We start from the raw sequence: 17,501 nt of genomic DNA, 5'->3' as shown, positions 1-17,501 counted from the left end.
CCTGTGCCCTGCACTCTCTGTGAGTGACCGAGTCCTGAGCCCCTTCCTGCCCTTGCCTCCTGGGCTGCCGTACAGATCACAAGCCCGCTGCTCCGTCACACCCCCTTTAATGAGTGGCTCAGTGCAGGATGCTGCGGAAGGCAGCCATGTGGCGCCGCACGCTGTCGGCGATCTGCTGTGCAGACGCGGCGCGGCCGTAGTAGTCGGTGAAGAGGCCATCAGGGCTGAGCAGGTAGATGGCAATGGAGTGGTCCACGATATAGTCCTGGTCCTCGTCCTTGGGGCCGGCACGGTAGTACACGCGGTAGCTGCGGCTCACCTGGGCTACTTGCTCAGCAGACCCGGTCAGGCCCAGCAGCCGCGGGTGGAAGTCCTGGACGTAGCGGGCCATGGCTGCGACGGTGTCCCGCTCGGGGTCCACAGTGATGAAGACCGGCTGCACTGGGGGCAGGCCAGGCTCGGCCTCCAGGTCTCGGACCACCTGCACCAGCTTCTCCAGCTCATCGGGGCAGATGTCGGGGCAGTGAGTGAACCCAAAGTACAGGAGCACCCACTGGCCCCGGAAGTCGGCCTTGCAGCGTGTGTGTCCGCGGTGGTCCAGCAGACTGAAGTCCCCCTGGCCCACCGCCGCCTGGCGCAGGGCCTCTGTCCTTCGTTGCTGCTGCCTCTGCTCCTTCTCCTTCCTTGCAGCCAGCCAGGCCCCGCCCAGCCCAGCCCCAAACAGGGCGGTGACCAACAGCCTGGTCCGAAGCCCAGGGCCCTGGGGCCTGCTCGGCCTGCCTGTCCCTTCAGGGCCCTGCATGGACAGGAGCCCGTAGCTCACGTGGAGGGCCCTGCCTCCTGGGGTCCATCGGAGGGCTGATGGCTTGAGATGTGCTAGCCTGTGCCAAGGCTTGGGTGCCCACGCCAGCAGCAGCATGGACCTGATGCTCCTGGAGGACAGTGTGCTGGGGTCAGGAGCCTGAGGTCACCTCAGCGTCCTGGGTCAACCCCGGTGGCTGCAGGGAGCTGCGCCAAGCCCACGCCGGCTCTCACGGAGGCCGCTCCCGCGGTACTCCGCAGATGAGCTCAGCTGCGGCTCAGGCGGCCCCTAGGCCCGTGGCCCACGCCCGTCTTTCCCCAGCGCCAGCTCCCACCCAGGCACGGCCGCGCTTGTGGCTCCGCACGGCCCTCCTGCCCTCTTGTCCTCCCTCTCCGCCGGCGGGCCGCATCCCACGTGCACGCCTCGCCGGGGCGCCTGAGCATGTGTGCCTGTTTGCAGTAAACCCCCATGTCTTGAAAAGAGGCGAGTGAGTCTGTAGCTTCAACCCCCGACGGGCGGCCGAGCCCGCGCTCAGCAGCAAGCCTGGGCCCCAGCAGAGGCGAGGTTCCCACGGCCGCAGGCCCCGCCTTCCTCCCCTCCCGGCCTCCGTGCCGTTCTCGCGGGAGCCCCCTGGTCCTAGGACACCCCTCACCTGTTCGGCTGCGGAAAGGTCCGTCCCGGGGATTCCCACGTTTGCTCTCCGCCACGTCCGGTGGCCTGCGCTCCGGGCTGGATGACCCTCGGCACGCCCCACGGCCGCTCCACGCCGGCTGCGCGCGCCAAGTTGCCTAGCACGCGACGGCGGCCCGCGGGCACCTCTCGGGCCTCTCTCCTGGGAGCGCACACCTTTCGCCCAGCGGTCAGCTGAGAAGGCAGGACCCCCGCGCGGGTCACGCGCCGAGCGCGACCCAGGCTCCCCGGGACCCGGCCCGCGCTCCACAAACTCGGCAGCGCCACACGGCAGGGGTCGCCGGGCTCGGGCGCTCCCGCACGCTCGGCGCCAGAGCGCATGCGCGGGCGTGCGTGCGGCTCGCCTTTTCCCTCCCCCACCTCCCGCCGCGCGCGTGCGCAGAAGTGACGGGCGCAGCCTAAGGCTGCGCGCGGGGCTTCCGCCCTGGCGCCCCCTCCCCCCCCTCCCCCGCACTCTTCCCGCCGGCACCGGGCTCGCTCTCCCGCTCCACGGCTGTGCGTCGGGCAGTGCTGGGCGCGCGGTCCGGGGCACGACGCCCCCTGTAGGCCAGCGGGGGCGGCCGGGCGGGCCCCGTGGAGCGGGCCCGAGGCGCCGGGGGGAGGGCGGGAGGGACAGGAAATGGGAACTCAGGGAAGGGGCCGGGCTTGCCGGGAGGGACGGGGGTCTCCGGGCGCCCGCTATCCGCCGGCGCGGGGGTCCCGGAGCCGAGGCCCGGGCCAGGACTGGTCGGTCTGCACCCGGGGGCCTTGGGGCTGAGCCGTCGTCCAGCTCCCGAGGGGCGTGTGAGGCCAGCCCGCCAGAGTTCCGAGGGGGAGAGGAGAGCTCCCATTAGGAGACCGCCCGATGGAGAGGCCGCACGGGCTCCAGCGGGCACGGGCAGGTGCTCACGGGCGCTCCTGCCAGCCCGGGCGTGGCCAGGGAATCCGGGCTCCTCGGCCTGCAGGTCCACCAGCAGCGGCTTCTCACTGGTGGAGGATGGAGGCTGGGGGCGGCAGGTGGTGAGGGGCCTGAGCTTCCTGGGAGGGGACGTGGGGGATGCTCTTGGGTCAGGGACGCTGGACATGGAGGACCAGGTTCCCTACTGTGGGGATGTTAGGTCACCTCTTGAGTTGGTGGTCAGGCATCTTGTTCTGTTTTTTAAGTAATCTCTACACCCAACATGGGGCTTGGAATCAGGACTCAGATGGAGTGGTACGCTCGACCAACAGCCCGCCCGGCCCCGGTGGTCAGGCGTGTTGTGATGCGGGGCCCCTGACCCTGGTGTTGCTTCAGATCATCTGTCTGGGGGAGGTCCCCTGGTCCCCTGATGAGAGGACCTAGACTTTGTGGGGTCAGAGGTCAGGCATCTTTAATATGCAAACGGTAGACCCAGAGTCTGGGGTCAGGTTACCCATGATGACTGGCAGGCTGTCAACCGTGGTGGACACCTCTGGCTTCATACAGGAGTCCATCTGCGGGAACTGGCCTCCTGCCCTGACCCATAGGAGAGTGACCCACTGCCTCCAGCAGCCCTTATGTCTGGCCAAACTCCCTTGCATCAGGGCTCCCAGTGACCTTCATTGACCCCTTCACTGACCCCGATCAGAGGTTCATCAGCAACAGGTGTCCAAGACCATGACCACAGACTTATGAACAATTCTGATGAGTCCTCATTAATGACTGGTTTGACTCATCATTGATTTGACTCATCAATGTCTTCTGGCCCATTAATGGTTGATTAGAGGCCAAACAGTGATTCTGATCAAATCTCTATTAATGACTCCAAAGTTTCACTGATGATCCAAGTTCAGTGACCATCAATGACTCATAAATAACTTTGATTAATATCTGACCCTGGTTAATGACCCATCAGTGATCCTTCAGAGATTCCAGCCAGTACTACTATCAGGCACCTAGATCAGTGACCAGTCAGCCCACCTGTACCTGCTCTGGGCTCTAGATGACAGTGAATCCAGAAATGGACTCCAGTTTGTCCAGGTTGCACCCCCTCACCCCATTGCCCATACCACATCTGTTGATCCCTGGAACCTGCTGGGTAGGTACCTGAGTACACCTGCGCAGCTACTCCTCTACTTTCACATCTCCCCTTACTTTCCCTGGTTAGGACTTCAGCTGGAGTTCTAAGCAGTTGTAGCAGATATAGGGCTGGCGGAGAGGGAATGGAAAAAAAACTGTCCTCATTTGGTTTGGGGAGTGATGGGGAAGAGGCTAGTACCCATTCCTAGGGACACAAGTCTGGGGAACCAAGGGAGAGGAATGCCCAGCTCTTCCCTTGGGAGTCCTGACTGGGGTACTGAAAGGGAAGCTGGACAACTTGGTCCTGTGATGGGGGCTGATGGGGAGGGGGAACCTTCAGTTCCATCCTGGGGGTCAGAAGCCTGGGGTCTGCCTTTGGGGACTCCGTCTAGGCCAGGCTGAAACTAGAAACTGCCTGTGGGCTGCTGACCTCTTTGGGTCAGGCGTTCTGGGCTGGAGAGGAGGCATCTTCTAACCTTGCAGTCCACAGGCAGCCAGGACAGGTAGGAGGACCAGGGTGACCTTGTCCCCCACTGCTCCTGTGGAATGCTCTGAGTGCTGAGCTGTTGTTCAGACTTGGCCCAGGCCAGTGCCACGGTCTTCTGCAGACCCAGGTCTTGCAGTGGCATGGCCCCGGGGCATGGGATACAGGGGTGTAGCCAACACGGGGGGGGGGTGTCCCACAGTGGTGGGTTCTCCTGGGGTCACTGACAGTGGGGGCCCCAGGGTCAGAGGCGCCCCGAGGTCCGCCTAGCTCAGGCGGATCAGCTCCGGGAGTCGCTCGGGCTCTGGCTCTCCCCGCGAGAGGTCAGCGGGTGCGCCCGGGCGGGGCCCCTGTGGCTCCATCGCCCCGGGCCTGCGGGGTGCGACACCGCTGGAACCTGCCGCCGCCCTGTCTCGGTGTCTCTGCGGCAGGAGCGCTTGGCCCGGCCCCGCCCCTCCCTCCCGTGTCCGCTCCTCTGCCTCGGAGTCGCCCTCTCGGATCCCAAAGGCGGCAAGTGGACGGCGGGGGCGGGGCAGCTCGGATGGGCGGGGCTCTGGGCCAATGGCCGCCGCGGGGGCGGGACGACCCTACTGCGCGACCAATCACGGCAACGCGTGCCTTCCGGGGCTGGGTAGGCCAGCTGCGGGACGGGACCCCGGGGACCAAGCGCCGCCCCCCCTCCCGTGCGCCCGCGGCGAACAGAGGGGCGCACGTTCTGCAGGCTCGGGAGGCTTTATGCAAACGTGTGGGGCCCGCCCGCCCGGTCAGTCGTCCGCGTCGGTCAGGACCCGGGCCAGGTAGTCCGAGTGCCGGATTCCGAAGCTCCAGCCGCGGGGCTTCCGGTGCTGCGGGCCCAGGACACGGCGCTGACCTCGCGGGGGTCCCCCAGCCCCGCGTCCCGACCCGGACCCGGGACCCGGGATGCCAGAGCACCTGGTCCACGCTGTAGGCCGCAGGCCCCGGATTCAGGCTGTTGTCCCGGGGGGGCGAGGTCCGCGCCAGCATGGAGAACTGGGGGGCCCGGGCCTTGTAGATCGCGGGGCTCACCACGTGGTAGGCGCAGGGGCCCGGGGTCTGTGGGAGGGCGGCAGGGGCGCTGGGTCCAGCTTGCAGGCCTCGAGCTTGGGCCCCGGCCCCCGGCCGCCCCCACCTTGCTGAGGTCCTCGCAGAAGCTGCCCACTGCGCTGCGGCCGCAGATGGAGTAAGTGGGGGCCGAGACTTTACCGACGACGCGCGGGCCCAGGAGCGAGGGCACCGTGTAGGTCGCGGGGCCTGGGGGGCAGCAGCGGGCGGTGGGGGCGAGGCTCGGCCTTCACGGGGGTCCCCGCCGGGTCCCCGCGGGGCGGCCTCCCGGGCCCACCTGGGGTCTGCTGCTCCGCGTGGGCGCCCCAGTTGCGGGGTGCGATGCTGTGCCGAGGCGCACTGGGGTACGTCGCGTTCCCAGCTCGCTCGGGGAAGTACCTGCCTGCGGGGCGGACGGGGCGGTGGGCCTGCTGGGGACCCGGTGGGGGGACCGGGCTTCGGGGGTCAGAGCCGCTGGGGCCCGGGGTCCTTTCGAGATCGGACATGGGGGCACCGAGCCTGGAGTGGACGGTGCACGAGGGGGCCCGGGGCGCAGGTGGGGGTTCCCGGGGAGGCGGCCGGGCGGGTGGGGACGCCGGGGTCACAGGGGTCCTGACCCGGTCCGGGAGTGAGGAGGGGCGCCGCGGGGCGCGGGCGGCCGTGGATGGAGTAGGCGGGGCTGCCGTCGGGGCCGCGCACGGTCATGCGAGCGGGAACCAGGTGGCCGGGGCCGGGGCCGCAAAACGTCCGCGGCGGGGGGAGGCGCGCGCCGAAGGAGAAGGCCGGGGCGCGGGGCCGCGACGGGTCGTGCAGGGTGTAGCCTGCGGGGGGGCGTCGCAGCCTCACCGGGGCCCGCGCCTCCCCGGGCCCGCCCTCGCCGCGCCTTCGCCCTCCGCCCGACGCCGGTACCGGTGTTCGGGGGCAGCAGGTATTTGGGGCCCGGGCCTCGGTAGAGCGCTGCGATGGGGCCGCGGGGCCGGTGCGGCCGCCAGGGGCCGACCCACACGTCGGAGCCCATGGGGCGCGGCGGGGCGCTCGGGCCTGCGGCACCTGCGGACGGAAGAGCGGCCCCCCCCCTCCACCCAGGGCTCGGCCGGGCCGCCGGGCGCCCCTCCTCCCGCCTCCGGACTCCGGACTCCGGACTCCGGGGCGGGGCCCATCCGGTATCCCGGGCGCCCGGCAAACAAGCGGGAGCTTTGAGGGCCCCGCGGGGTCGGGGGCACCCCCAGACCCCGGCCCCTGCCCCAGGCCTCACCCCCAGCCCCAGGACCTGCCCCAGACCCAGGCCCTGCCCCAGGCCTCACCCCCAGCCCCAGGACCTGCCCCAGACCCAGGCCCTGCCCCAGATCCCGGCCCCTGTCCCTGCCCCCGGCCCCCAGCCCCAGCCCTAACCCCAGGTCCTGCCCCAGCCCCTGCCCCTAGCCCCAGCCCCAACCCCAACCCGAGGCCCCAGCCCCCAGCCCCAGGCCCTGCCCCAGGCTCCTGCCCCTGCCCCCGCCCCCTGCCCCCCAGGCCCCCAGAACGAGCCCAGTCGGGTGTGAGCGCGCCAAGTTTGGTCTCAGTTCTCCCGGAAAGGAATTCCCTGGGGTTCGCGGATACTTTAGGGGCATCGGGCAAGGACACCGGGGTGAGGGGGCGGCATGGGGACCCGATGCCCGGAGGGGGCCCCCAAGGTTGGTACACTAACCTGCTCTTGTGGGTCCCGGCGGGGAAGGCGAGGTGGGGTGCTGGATTCCTACCCGGCCCAGCCCGACTCCCAGACCCCATTGTGTTCAGGTCCCGCCTCCTGGCAACGGGGAACTGGCCGCCCCTCGCCCCGACCTGGCTCCGCCCATCCTTCCGCGATGCCGGCCGGCTCCGCCCCCCCGCCCAGCCCTGGGCACTCCCAGGAGGCCTGCGGGCTGGGCCTCTGCCCAAGGCTGGCCGCACCCTCCCCCAGTCCTCAGGACACCCTTCCAGAAACAGATCTGCAGACAAAAGACAGACCTGAGGATGAAGAAAGTAAGTAGCGCAAACAGCCTGCTCGATTTGTCACCTGTAGAGAGAGAACTTTGTATCTATTTAAACACGCGAATATTTGCAGAAACAATCTGGGCCACAAAACAAAACTGAAGACAAACATACAAATTGAATAAAGAGATAGCACATTTTTGATGGAAGTCCAAAATAATTCTTTTTAAACAAGACATCTATTTATTTGAGAGCGCAGGCAGCAGGGGGAGGGGCAGAGAATCTCAAGCAGGCTCTGCTCCCAGCCTGGCGATGGATGCGGCCCCATCCCTCCACCTGAAGATCATGGCCTGAGCCAAACCTCGAGTCCCAAGCTGAACCGACTGACCCAGGTGCCCTCAAAGTCCAAAATATTAAAAAAAAAAAAAATACTTAGATATGAACAAATTGTCTTTTAAAAACCGCTGAATCTGGACACCCTGGTGGCTCAGCGGTTGAGCCTCTGCCTTTGGCTCAGGGTGTGACCCCGGGGTCCTGGGATCGAGTCCTGCGTCGGGCTCCCAGCATGGAGCCTGCTTCTCCCTCTGCCCGTGTCTCTGCCTCTGTGTCTCTCATGAATAAATAAATTAAAGCTTTAAAAAACAAAAACCACTGGATCAAAGAAACTCAAATGTGAAGCTCCACATGATATTTAAAGCATCACAAAGGTAGATCCCTCGTGTCCAACTCTAGGGCACAGCTAAAGCCGCGTTCAGAGGAAGATCTATAACCTTGAATGATCTCGTTACTAATGAAGAAAAAAATTTTAAAGACCGTTAGTAACTATTTTGGAAACAGAAAAAGGAACAATCAAGTCAACTAAAAGAACGCGCCCATTCTGGAGCTCTCTAGCACTCAGGGCTCCTGGAGAGGAGGGGGGTGAGCGGTGCCCAGAGGTTTGTGGGGATTCTGGTCTTTGCCAAGGGGGCCTCGGCGGGGATGCGGGCCTCCCAAGGGGACCTGCGGCTTGAGAGGAGAGGCGGGTGGAGGAGGCATTGTTTGGAGAGAATTTAAAGGTAATACAGTGAGCCGGACTTGGTCAGCTTTGCATTATCCTCCCGAGAGCAGGACTCCAAAGGAGGAGGGAGATACAATACTCCTACCCCACAAATCTTTTGTTGGTCATATTTTAGACAACCCTGTGGTTACTGTTGAGTTCAGGAGGGTTCGTGTAACTTTCAAATTAGCGATTTTTCCTATGCATCCTTGAGGACATCCTGCATTCCGTGAGGACCTTGGCTTGGACTCGCCGCCCTTGTTCTTAGCCGGGTGCCCCGGGCCGGGCCAGGACTGTGAACGGGGCTTGGAGCTCAAAGTGCAGCTGGTGTCTCCTCCCCCGCGAGGACGCATTTCTGGCTTTAAGCCTCAGATCTGAGCTGAACAATGACACCAGAGCGGGTGTAACAAGGAAGAAACCACTTCCTTGAGTTTTCTCACTTCTGGAATTCTGTGACAGTTGGGAATTTTTGTGTTTAAAGTTTAAAAGCTATAATCATTTTGTTTGATTAGTACAAACTTTATTCCATATACGAGATATCTTACTGAATATTTTATTTTATTTTTTTTGAATATTTTAAAAACAAAAGTATTTGCAAATTGCTAATTTTTTTTAAAGATTTTATTTATTCATTCATGACAGACACACACACAGAGAGAGAGAGGCAGACACAGGCAGAGGGAGAAGCAGGCTCCATGCAGGGAGCCCGACGCAGGACTCGATCCCGGGTCTCCAGGATCAAGCCCTGGGCTACAGGCGGTGCTAAACCGCTGAGCCACCTGGGCTGCCCAAGAAGGACATTTAAAAAAAAAGATTTTATTTTGGGACCTCCTGGGGGACTCGGTTAAGCGTCCAACTTTTGATTTCGGCTCAGGTCATGATCTCGGGATCGTGGAATCCAGCGCTATGTTCAGAAGTGAATGTGCTTGGGATTCTCTCTCCTGCCCCTTCCTCCCCCAAATAAATAAATCTTCAAAAAAATTATTTTCTTTTTATCTTTAACCAATCTTTACACTGAATATGGGGCTTGAACTCATGATCTTGGAATCAAAACTTAAATGTCCTACTGCTGGGCCGGCCAGGTGTCCAGGATGTTTTTGTTACACATGGTAACTCGTCTGGGGGTCTTGTGTTTTTGATTTGTTATTTTTCTTTCTATTTTCTTATTGGTAATTTTTGCTGTACAGAGGAATGACATTTTTATACATGCTCCTGTTTTATTGTGGCTTTCTAGTGCTTTCTGATTCCTGACAGGGCAAGTCCCTTCTTTTTTGGCGTCCTTTCCAAAATTGCTTGGATAATTTTACACTTTTTTTTTCCCTAGGTGAATTTCTGAGAATCCGTTGAAATCGGAATTGTATCGACCGTGTAGGTTACGGTGGGGAGGAGAGGCTAGGTTAGGGTTTTGAGTTTCCAGTTTAGAAACGGGTTATATTTCTGTAGGTCGGGGTTGGGTCTGTTCCCTGGACCAGAACAGCAATGGTGGAGGGAGTGACACAGGGTGGCTGGATGTAGAGCTCACCTGCTTTGGTGACATGCAGAACCCACGGGGTGAGGGGCACGTGGCGATCATACGCTGCTGCTTGGCTGGTGGACCAAGCCGCGGGCTGTGTGTAGCTGGGCCCTCCCCTGACCCTGGAGGGGCCCCCACAGGGCCTCCCCGAGCTGGCAGACGTGGCGCTAGGTTTTGTCCCCGAGGGTGCTGGGACCGCGGGCTGGGTGGGAGGCTGTCCCCTCACGGATCCCTGCCGCGGGGGTGAACACGGCTCCCCTTGTGTGCTAGTTTTGTCAGTAAATACGGAACAGCACGGCAATGTAGTTGCTTTTTTTTTTTTTTTTTTAACATTTATGTATTTGTTTTAGGGGGTGGGGGTGGGGGGCAGGGAGAGAAGCAGACACCCCGGGGAGCACAGAGCTGAGGGCGTCTCCACCCTGTGATCAGGACCCGAGCGGAAACCGACTCGGTGACTCATGATTCGCACAGCACTGTCCCTGGCTTTGTCGTGGGACCACGTGATGGCCGTCGGTGGGGAGGCTTTGCTCTGGGCCATGCTGCCCGGGGTGGGCCTGGCGTCCTCTGCCCGGGGTGGCCCTGCGCCCGCGGCCACCCGCCTCACTGGGTGCCCTCCTAGGAGCCGTTCTTGGCTACCTTCCGGCCATGGCGCTGCCATGGCTCCTCCTCTTCTGCGGGAACCAGGTTCCGACTGGGCGGGGAGGTGGTCGCCCGGCGGGGCCACCCTGAAGTTCTTCCAGCGCCCGAGCACTCGTGACAGGCCCCCCACAGTCATCGGGCGCCCGGCTGCGGGGATGCGGGGCTGGGGCCGGCCGGGCCAGAGAACCCACTGTTAAAACCAACTTCATGAATATTTATCCGTATGTTTTCTTCTAAGAGTTTATGGTTTTAGCTCCTGTACTTAGGTTGTTGATCCATTTGAAGTTAATTTGTTTTAAAGATTTTATTTATTTGAGAGACCCCCAGAGCGGCAGAGACACGGAGAGAGGCAGGCCCCCTGCGGGGAGCCCGAGAGGGACTCGATCCCAGGACCTGGGGGCACGGCCTGGGCCGGAGGCAGACGCTCCCCACCTGAGCGCGCAGGTGCCCCATGAAGTCAACCTGTGTGTGTGGGGTGAGCAGGGGCGTGGCTCCGGTGTGCGTGTGGACATCCAGCGATCCAGCGTGTTCGCCGACACCAACGTTTCCCTCTTGAATGGCCTTCGCACACCTGCCAAAAATCAACTGGCCACAGAGTCCGGATTTATTTCTGGACTTGCAGTTCTTTCCCCCGGTCTGTATGTCCATCCTTGTGTGAGTGCCACACTGTTTTTTTTTGTTTGTTTGTTTGTTTTTTATTGTATTTATTTATTCATGACAGAGAGAGAGAGAGAGAGAGGCAGAGACACAGGCAGAGGGAGAAGCAGGCCCCATGCAGGGAGCCTGACGTGGGACTCGATCCCAGGACCCTGGTGTCATGTCCTGAGCTAAAGGCAGAGGCTCAACTGCTGAGCCGCCCAGGCGTCCTTAAATGATTTAAAATGAAAAAAAAAAAAAAAAAGATTTAAAAAAAAGGGACGCCATTTTATGTGTGTTAGCTCTCCACTTGGATCATGTCAGCACATCACCGCGCTTTTCTTCCCGAGTGTTCCAGCCCCGTTCGGGCCCCGGGAGGGCTGTGGAGCAGCATGCGTGTGCCCTCCGTTTTCTACCCCCAGGCCCCCAGCACTGGGTGCGTGGCTGCGGGAGCACGCACGTCTCCTCCTGTTCCCAGTGTCTGAGGAACAGGAGCTTCGGGGGGCAGTGCGCCCGCAGGACACCTTCCAAGGCTCCTGCTGCATGTTTGTCTTTCCCCTCGACGGTAACTTTGCTGTGTTGGTGTCTCGTAGCGCAGCTCCCGGCGGCACGACCACGACCGTGGGCTTTCTCCGGGACGTTAGGAAGGGGAATCTCCGAGGAGCTGGGGGGGAAGATGTCCTCAGCCACCTTCCCAATGGGGAGTGTCTCCGTGCAGCGGAGTCCCCCCCTCCACCCCTGGTTTTCTTCCACAGAGGATGGCCCGAGACCTGTCCTTGGTCACCTGTGTGCCACCAAGACCCATGACGGTCCTTGACACCTTGTCAGGCTGGTTGGAGTGATTTCCTGTGCTTGGTTCCTCCGTGATCACAGTGACACCCTAGGGCATCACCCAGTGACGCTTCTTCTGGTCTCGGACAGCAGCCTGGCCCTGCTAACGACAGGTGTCTTCAGAAGCTGGGTAGAGATGCCTGACGGGCTTCTGCGTGGCCTGTAAGGAGGGCATGTCACGTCCGTCTTTTCAGGGCCTTTGGACCTCAAACAACCAAGAGACAGAGCCTGGGACGGGGACGGGTATAGGTACAATGTCCATAAAGCCTGCCACCAACTTGAGGTCCACCTTAAAGCTTGGGCCCGCCTTCCACCCTCTAACTGTCATCTAATACACTCCGGGGAGCTGGGAGGCCACCAGATGGGTGACGTACCTGAGGTCCAGCGGAGCCTGGGCTGGGTGCCAGGGATGCTCCTTGGCCGTCTCCTCAGTGTCCGAGTCAGGGAGAGGTCCTGTGTCCTAGAAAAAGGAACGAATACATGTTGGGGGGGGTCCCGCCTTTGTCCCGGAGACTCCTGGCTCCTGTTCATGTCTGGGCCCCACGTGCTTCGGGTTAAGTGAGGAGCAGGTGGAGAAGACGTGGCTCGTACCTGCCGAACAGGCCGAGGTAGGCCAGGTGCACGGCCCGCACAGGCGTCTACGTGCTGGCCTGTGAGGGGTTGACTTCCACGGAGGACAGCGGACTGCAGTGATTTGGCGAAGACGGGGGAGGGCCAGGGGATGGGATGGGCAGCCAGGAGCCAGGGCGACGCACGGGGTCAGCGGAGGTCTCGGAGGGCCCCTGGGGGCTGGCTGCTGCGGCATCGGGGCTGAGGCAGGCTGGGCTCAGGCTTTCTGGGGGCACCATGAGAGGAATCCGAGCAGGCAGGTGCTCTTGGGGTGCAGGGGAGGCACAGCAGGCGCTGGAGAGGGCAGGCAGATTGGGATAATCAGGCCAATAAGGAAATACAACTTTGGGTTTGATTTTGTTCATTTTTTTCCTCTTGTCAGCTTAGAACATTCCTTTTGAAAACTCCATCCTGCCTCTTCTGAGCTCAGGATGAGGGACTTCCAGAGGCTGCTGGAGGAAGGGAGCGGCTTTAGGCCTGGTCCCTCCCAGGCCCTCATGCATTCTGGGAGAGAACAGTGCAAGTCCCAGTCCACCCCCCTGCTCCCTCAGGTGACAGGAGGGTGCACGTCTCGGGGCAGAGCTTAGCGAGAGGATGCGTGCCCTCCTCGGTCTGAGACAAGCCTGCAGGGTTGGCCCCACGGCCTGTGCCTCTCCTACCCCCCCCCCCCCCCCCCCCCCCCCCCCGCAGTGGAATGGGCTTCTTGGGTTTCTGGTAATCTCATCGGCTGCATCGTGTTGCTAAAGCTGCAGATAACATCTCCCGGTGGGTAACTCTGCCCCGACAGCCTGAGGCGCCCCGGCTCCAAGCTGGGACGCCGTGCAGGAGGCCTGGGGGTCGGAGGGTCCGCAGGCAGAGGCAGGTTGGCTGAGACGCAGGACAGTCCTGAGGACGATGGCACTTGCTGCTGGAACCTACGGGAAAGGAGGGGGCAGGTGGGCCCAGCGGGGTCCCTGAGCTCCCGGAGCGCCTGGACAGCATGCGGTCTCGGGGGGGCTCCCCCTGACGCCACGCAGAGTGAGGCCCCTCAGCAGGCGCCCCTCACCCGTGGGCAGCGTGCACCATGACCCAGGGCACCCCGGGGTCCGGGCTGGGCTGGGGCTGGGACACGGAGGATGACTGGGACGGGCCCGTGCTCACGCTGCTGGCACTGGCCGTGGTGGCGGCCACCGCACTCGCCCTGCACTGGTTTGGCTCTGGGCGGGAGCAGGAGGCGTCAGGACCCGCACCCATGACCCCCGCGGCCCAGCCTCAGGCGGGAAGGCCAGGGCCAGCCCTGCCCCTGACGTCCCAGGTCGGTGACGGCCGCGGCTCGGGGCAGGGGGAGTCGGAGCCGCCAGGATGCAGCCAGGGGAGGCCGCCTGCAGCCGGGGCCTGGGACCAGACACTGCGGGAAGGGGGGGTTCTGGTCACCGCAGCAGCACCTCCACTCCAGACACCTGGCGAGGTGACCCGCGGAGGGGCCTCAGGAAAGCAGCAAGGTAATGCCCCTCGAGAAGCCCCCCGAGGTAAAGGAAGGGAGCCTCTCAGGCCGGGTGCTGCCCTCCAGGGTAGGAGCAGCGGAGGGGGGTCCTCTGGCCCCCTCCTGATACACTTCACCCCTCGGAGCCCCGGCAGGAGGACGGAAGGGCAAGTGGGGGCAGGTGGCGTCCCAGCCAAGGTGTCAACTGGCCAAGCCGCGGCCCACACCACAGAACAGGACCCCAACCCCCGGCGACAAGGTGCGGGGCTGCCTGGCTCCCTGGAGAGGGGCCACAGCTGCCGGCGGTGGTCGCCCCACCAGGGCTTGGGGGACAGAGACCCCTATTTCCCCAAGGTGCACCCTGCTCGGCAGGGCGCTGTGCTGAGCGTGTGGGACACGGTGGATGCCGCCGGCTCCCTGGGGCCTGCTCTTCCCCCGCAGGTGCCCCCTGCTCCCGCCACTCACACCGGGCCCCTGGGGGGGGCGGCAGCCACGGGGTGCAGGGACGGCGGCCTCCCAGCAGCCCCAGGCTCTGCTCCGCAGTCTCAGGGACCCCCTGCCTCCGAGGAAGCCTGGCCCTGGGCGCGGACAGAGCTCCTGGGCCCCGGGAGTGTCAGCCAGGCCCCAGGCTCCAGGGGCCCGAGGCCAGCAGGGTTACGGGGTGGACACCCACTTCTGCCTCAGGGACAGGGGACTCCGGATGCCGCCGAGGAGGGCAAGGTGGGGGCTCGGGGCTCCGGACACGGCTCCTTCTCTGGCCCAGGCCTGGGGGTGCAGAGCGGCGGGTGGGAGGCAGGGGGTCCCCCCACTCACGAGCCCCCGGCCCTGCCACCCTCACCTTCCCCAACTCCTCCGACGTCCTCTCCCTCAGACTCTTTGTCCCTGAGAGTTGGCCAGTGTCCTGCCGAGGATGAAACTGCCGGTGTAGGGGCAGCCCTAGCCCAAACCCCAACCCCAGTCCCAGCTGCAGCCCCAGCCCCAGCCCCAACCTCATCCCCAACCCCAAACCCAGTCCCAGCCCCAACCCCATGCGTAGCCCCAACCTCAGCTGCAGCCCCAGCGCCAAACTCATCCCCAACCCTAACCCCAGCCCCAGTCCTAACCCCAGGCCCAGCCGAGGCCCCCCCATCCCTTGCCCCCAATAGTGGGTCGGGGCCGACGCCCCAGGCGCACAGGGTGGCTCTCTGCAAGGACAAGCAGGAGGGGCAGCTCTCAAGCAGCTGGGAAAACCTTATTTCCATGGTTCTTAGGAGTCACCCTTTCCCCAGGCAGGAGAGACACCAAGGGAGGGCCCCAAGGGCAGCTCCCCAGGGCCCCAGGGATCCCAGCCCTGGCAAGGCCCCTGAGGACAGAGAGTGTTCTGCCCCGGAAGGGGCGGCCCCCAGCCCGGTGGTCACGGATGGCTCCTCAGATGTGGGCGTCGGGGGTGCGGGGGGCGCGGGGGTTGCAGGGAGCCCTGAGCCCGACGCCAGCAGGGCGGTGTTCCCCGGGCGGCAGGGCGGGGCCCCGGGCGGCGAGGCGCGCGCTGCAGGCCGCGGGGCGGTGTTGGGGGCCCCGACGCTCCCGGGCCCCAGGAGCTGGGAGGCGGGGGGGCCGGAGCGGGACCCCTACGCCCTGCTGAGCGACGACCTGCTGCGCGTGCTGGGGGACACCGCCCTGTACCGGCGGCTGAGCGGCGCGGCCCGCGAGCGCATCCTGAGGCTCCGCACCGGGCGCGGCCAGGCGGTGCTGGGGGTGCTGGTGCTGCCCGGCCCCTACCAGGGCGGCGGGGCGCGCGGCGGGGGCGCGGGGGCGGAGGCAGCCTCCCGGCCGCACCTGCACGTGCTCGACCCGTGCGAGAACACCTGGCGGGCGCTGACGCCGGTGCCGGCCGAGGCCCCGCTGCGCGGCTGCGCGCTGTGCACGATGCACAACTACCTGTTCCTGGCGGGGGGCGTGCGAGGCTCGGGCGCCGCGGCCGCCTGCTCCAACCAGGTGTTCTGCTACAACCCGCTGACCGACGTGTGGAGCCAGGTGCGGCCCATGCGGCAGGCGCGCGCGCAGCTCAAGCTGGTGGCCCTGGACGGAATGCTGTACGCCATCGGCGGCGAGTGCCTGCGCAGCGTGGAGCGCTACGACCCGCGCACCGACGCCTGGACGCCGCGCGCGCCCCTCCCCGCGGGCTCCTTCCCGGTGGCGCACGAGGCCGTGGCCTGCCGCGGGGACATCTACGTGACCGGCGGCCACCTCTCCTACCGCCTGCTCAGGTACAGCCCCGGGAAGGACGCGTGGGACGAGTGTCCCTACAGCGCCAGCCACCGGCGCTGCAGCGACATGGTGGCCCTGGGCGGCTTCTTGTACCGCTTCGACCTGCTGCGCGGCGTGGGCGCCGCCGTCCTGCGCTACAACACGGTGACTGGCTCCTGGAGCCGCGCCGCGCCCCTGCCGCTGCCCGCCCCCGCCCCGCTGCACTGCGCTGCGCTGGGCGACACCATCTACTGCCTCAACCGCCAGGTCACCGCCACCTTCACGGTGTCCGAGGGGACCGCGCAGTTCCAGGCCCAGGAGCTACAGCCCTTTCCCCTGGGGAGCAGGGGAGTCCTCTGCCCCTTCGTGCTGACCCTGCCCGCAGCGCACCCCCTGCAGACTGCACTCTGAGCAGCTGCCCCCCCCGAGACCCCGGCCGCCCACGGTGTCGGGGATCCAGAACTCTCTGCCGGGGCTTCTGGGACAACCTCGCTTTTCTGTTAGGATAAGGCTGCTGATCCCCTGCATCGCCCCCAACAGAGGCTTCTCCCCTGGGGCTCAGGCTCTTTGCTCCCGGGAGCCGCTTCCCACCTGCCCACTCAGCGCCGTCCACTCCTTAGGACTCGGTCCCCGCAGCCCACAGCTGGCTCCCCCAGCCCCTCCTCAGGACGGTCCCACAGCACCCCCGGCCTGGGAAGAAGGCCTGGCTGCAGGCCGCGGGGCCTCCAAGCCGGGGACTGATGTGGCCCTAAGGACCAGGACTTGGTCTGTGGAGGAAGAGGTGGCTGGAAACACAGTCACACCCCTGTGTGTTGTCCTGAGCGAGTGCTTCAAGCTGGGCAGGGCGTCTATGAGGGAGTGGGAAGGGGGACAAGGGACGGAGAAGTCCCCGGGAAATGTCCTTGCCTCAGGCCTCGGGAGCCTGCTTGGCTCTTCTGGGAACAACTCTGGAGCCCTCCTTTGTCCAACTGGTCCCCAAGGCCTAGAACCTTGTCTCTGAAACCACTCTGCCGCCTGTAGGCCCTGCCAGGTCTGGCCAGGACCTCTTGGGCTCACACCCCTTGGGGGGGGGTCCCTCCCACCTGCTCTGCCCTGGAAGCCAGCCTCACCTCCCACCAACTCTGGTTCTTACACAAGGCCCAGCTTCTCCCCGAGCTCTTTCCCATGAGCCACAGGCCTCAACATTACCTTCATTCTTCTCCTCTGTGAAACGGGGATAACGACCATCTGTCACTCAGGAGACTTGTGAGAACATACGGTCATATTTGTGAGCACCTCGGACAGTGCCTAGGATGAATGAACGATGTTGCCCTTTACCTATTTTGGAATCCACCACAGGAAGGCAAATAAATCTGACTGACTACTGCTGCCCGTCCCACCGTCTGACCTGGTTTGTCCCTATCCAGCCCCATTTTTGCTTTTTATTCTGCTTGGTGCTGCTGGCACTAAATATATTTAATTCATTGAAGGCATCTGCATCTTATAATTCTCATTTTTTGTTTGCAAGGTTTGGAAAGCTGCTGGGTAGGACAGAAAGGGGTCCT

The 17,501-nt window shown here is 63.9% G+C and overlaps 3 protein-coding genes and 1 long non-coding RNA gene across 7 annotated transcripts; 1 reads left to right on the top strand and 3 right to left on the bottom strand.

Moving 5' to 3' along the window:
- Positions 1-88: 88 nt before the first annotated feature.
- Positions 89-6,919, bottom strand: LOC481187 (protein SCO2 homolog, mitochondrial). 2 transcript variants are annotated; one of them, XM_038550094.1, is made up of 3 exons: positions 6,743-6,919; positions 1,455-1,666; positions 89-932 (listed from the first exon to the last, which is right to left on the bottom strand). In XM_038550094.1, exon 3 carries the CDS (start codon positions 917-919, stop codon positions 119-121), a length of 801 nt encoding a protein of 266 aa, XP_038406022.1. In that variant the 5' UTR covers positions 920-932; positions 1,455-1,666; positions 6,743-6,919; the 3' UTR covers positions 89-118. The 2 variants fall into 2 exon arrangements, with proteins under 2 accessions (XP_038406022.1, XP_038406021.1); XM_038550093.1 differs by lacking the exon at positions 6,743-6,919 and adding an exon at positions 3,537-4,232 and having other exon boundaries at positions 91-932.
- ODF3B (outer dense fiber of sperm tails 3B) lies at positions 3,229-6,348 on the bottom strand. 2 transcript variants are annotated; one of them, XM_038550092.1, is made up of 6 exons: positions 5,965-6,088; positions 5,673-5,876; positions 5,354-5,458; positions 5,144-5,265; positions 4,927-5,067; positions 4,707-4,838 (listed from the first exon to the last, which is right to left on the bottom strand). In XM_038550092.1, exons 1-6 carry the CDS (start codon positions 6,071-6,073, stop codon positions 4,758-4,760), a joined length of 762 nt encoding a protein of 253 aa, XP_038406020.1. In that variant the 5' UTR covers positions 6,074-6,088; the 3' UTR covers positions 4,707-4,757. The 2 variants fall into 2 exon arrangements, with proteins under 2 accessions (XP_038406019.1, XP_038406020.1); XM_038550091.1 differs by lacking the exon at positions 5,144-5,265 and having other exon boundaries at positions 3,229-4,838; positions 5,965-6,348.
- A 4,140-nt stretch (positions 6,920-11,059) lies between the features above and the next one.
- LOC111097610 lies at positions 11,060-12,913 on the bottom strand. Of its 2 annotated transcripts, none has more exons than XR_005365460.1 (4): positions 12,252-12,913; positions 12,035-12,120; positions 11,614-11,888; positions 11,060-11,493 (listed from the first exon to the last, which is right to left on the bottom strand). It is a non-coding gene; the product is annotated as an uncharacterized LOC111097610 (long non-coding RNA). The 2 variants fall into 2 exon arrangements; XR_005365459.1 differs by having other exon boundaries at positions 11,063-11,493; positions 11,614-11,820.
- Positions 12,914-12,962: 49 nt separating this feature from the next.
- Positions 12,963-17,425, top strand: KLHDC7B (kelch domain containing 7B). Its single transcript, XM_038551557.1, has one exon. It carries the CDS (start codon positions 13,333-13,335, stop codon positions 16,366-16,368), a length of 3,036 nt encoding a protein of 1,011 aa, XP_038407485.1. The 5' UTR covers positions 12,963-13,332; the 3' UTR covers positions 16,369-17,425.
- The last annotated feature ends 76 nt before the right edge of the window (positions 17,426-17,501 follow it).

This window comes from Canis lupus, chromosome 10 (assembly GCF_011100685.1).
Source record: "Canis lupus familiaris isolate Mischka breed German Shepherd chromosome 10, alternate assembly UU_Cfam_GSD_1.0, whole genome shotgun sequence".
NCBI lineage: Eukaryota > Metazoa > Chordata > Mammalia > Carnivora > Canidae > Canis > Canis lupus.
This window is presented reverse-complemented; position numbering and strand designations above follow the sequence as displayed.

Coding starts and splice junctions, on each gene's coding strand:
- LOC481187 (XM_038550094.1), bottom strand. CDS start 919: ATGCTGCTGCTGGCGTGGGCACCCAAGCCTTGGCACAGGCTAGCACAT.
- ODF3B (XM_038550091.1), bottom strand. CDS start 6,073: ATGGGCTCCGACGTGTGGGTCGGCCCCTGGCGGCCGCACCGGCCCCGC. Junction 5,459..5,672: donor CCTCCTCACTCCCGGACCGG/GTCAGGACCCCT, acceptor TCCGCCCCGCAG/GCAGGTACTTCCCCGAGCGA. Junction 5,068..5,353: donor CGCGGAGCAGCAGACCCCAG/GTGGGCCCGGGA, acceptor GCCCTCCCACAG/ACCCCGGGCCCCTGCGCCTA.
- KLHDC7B (XM_038551557.1), top strand. CDS start 13,333: ATGACCCAGGGCACCCCGGGGTCCGGGCTGGGCTGGGGCTGGGACACG.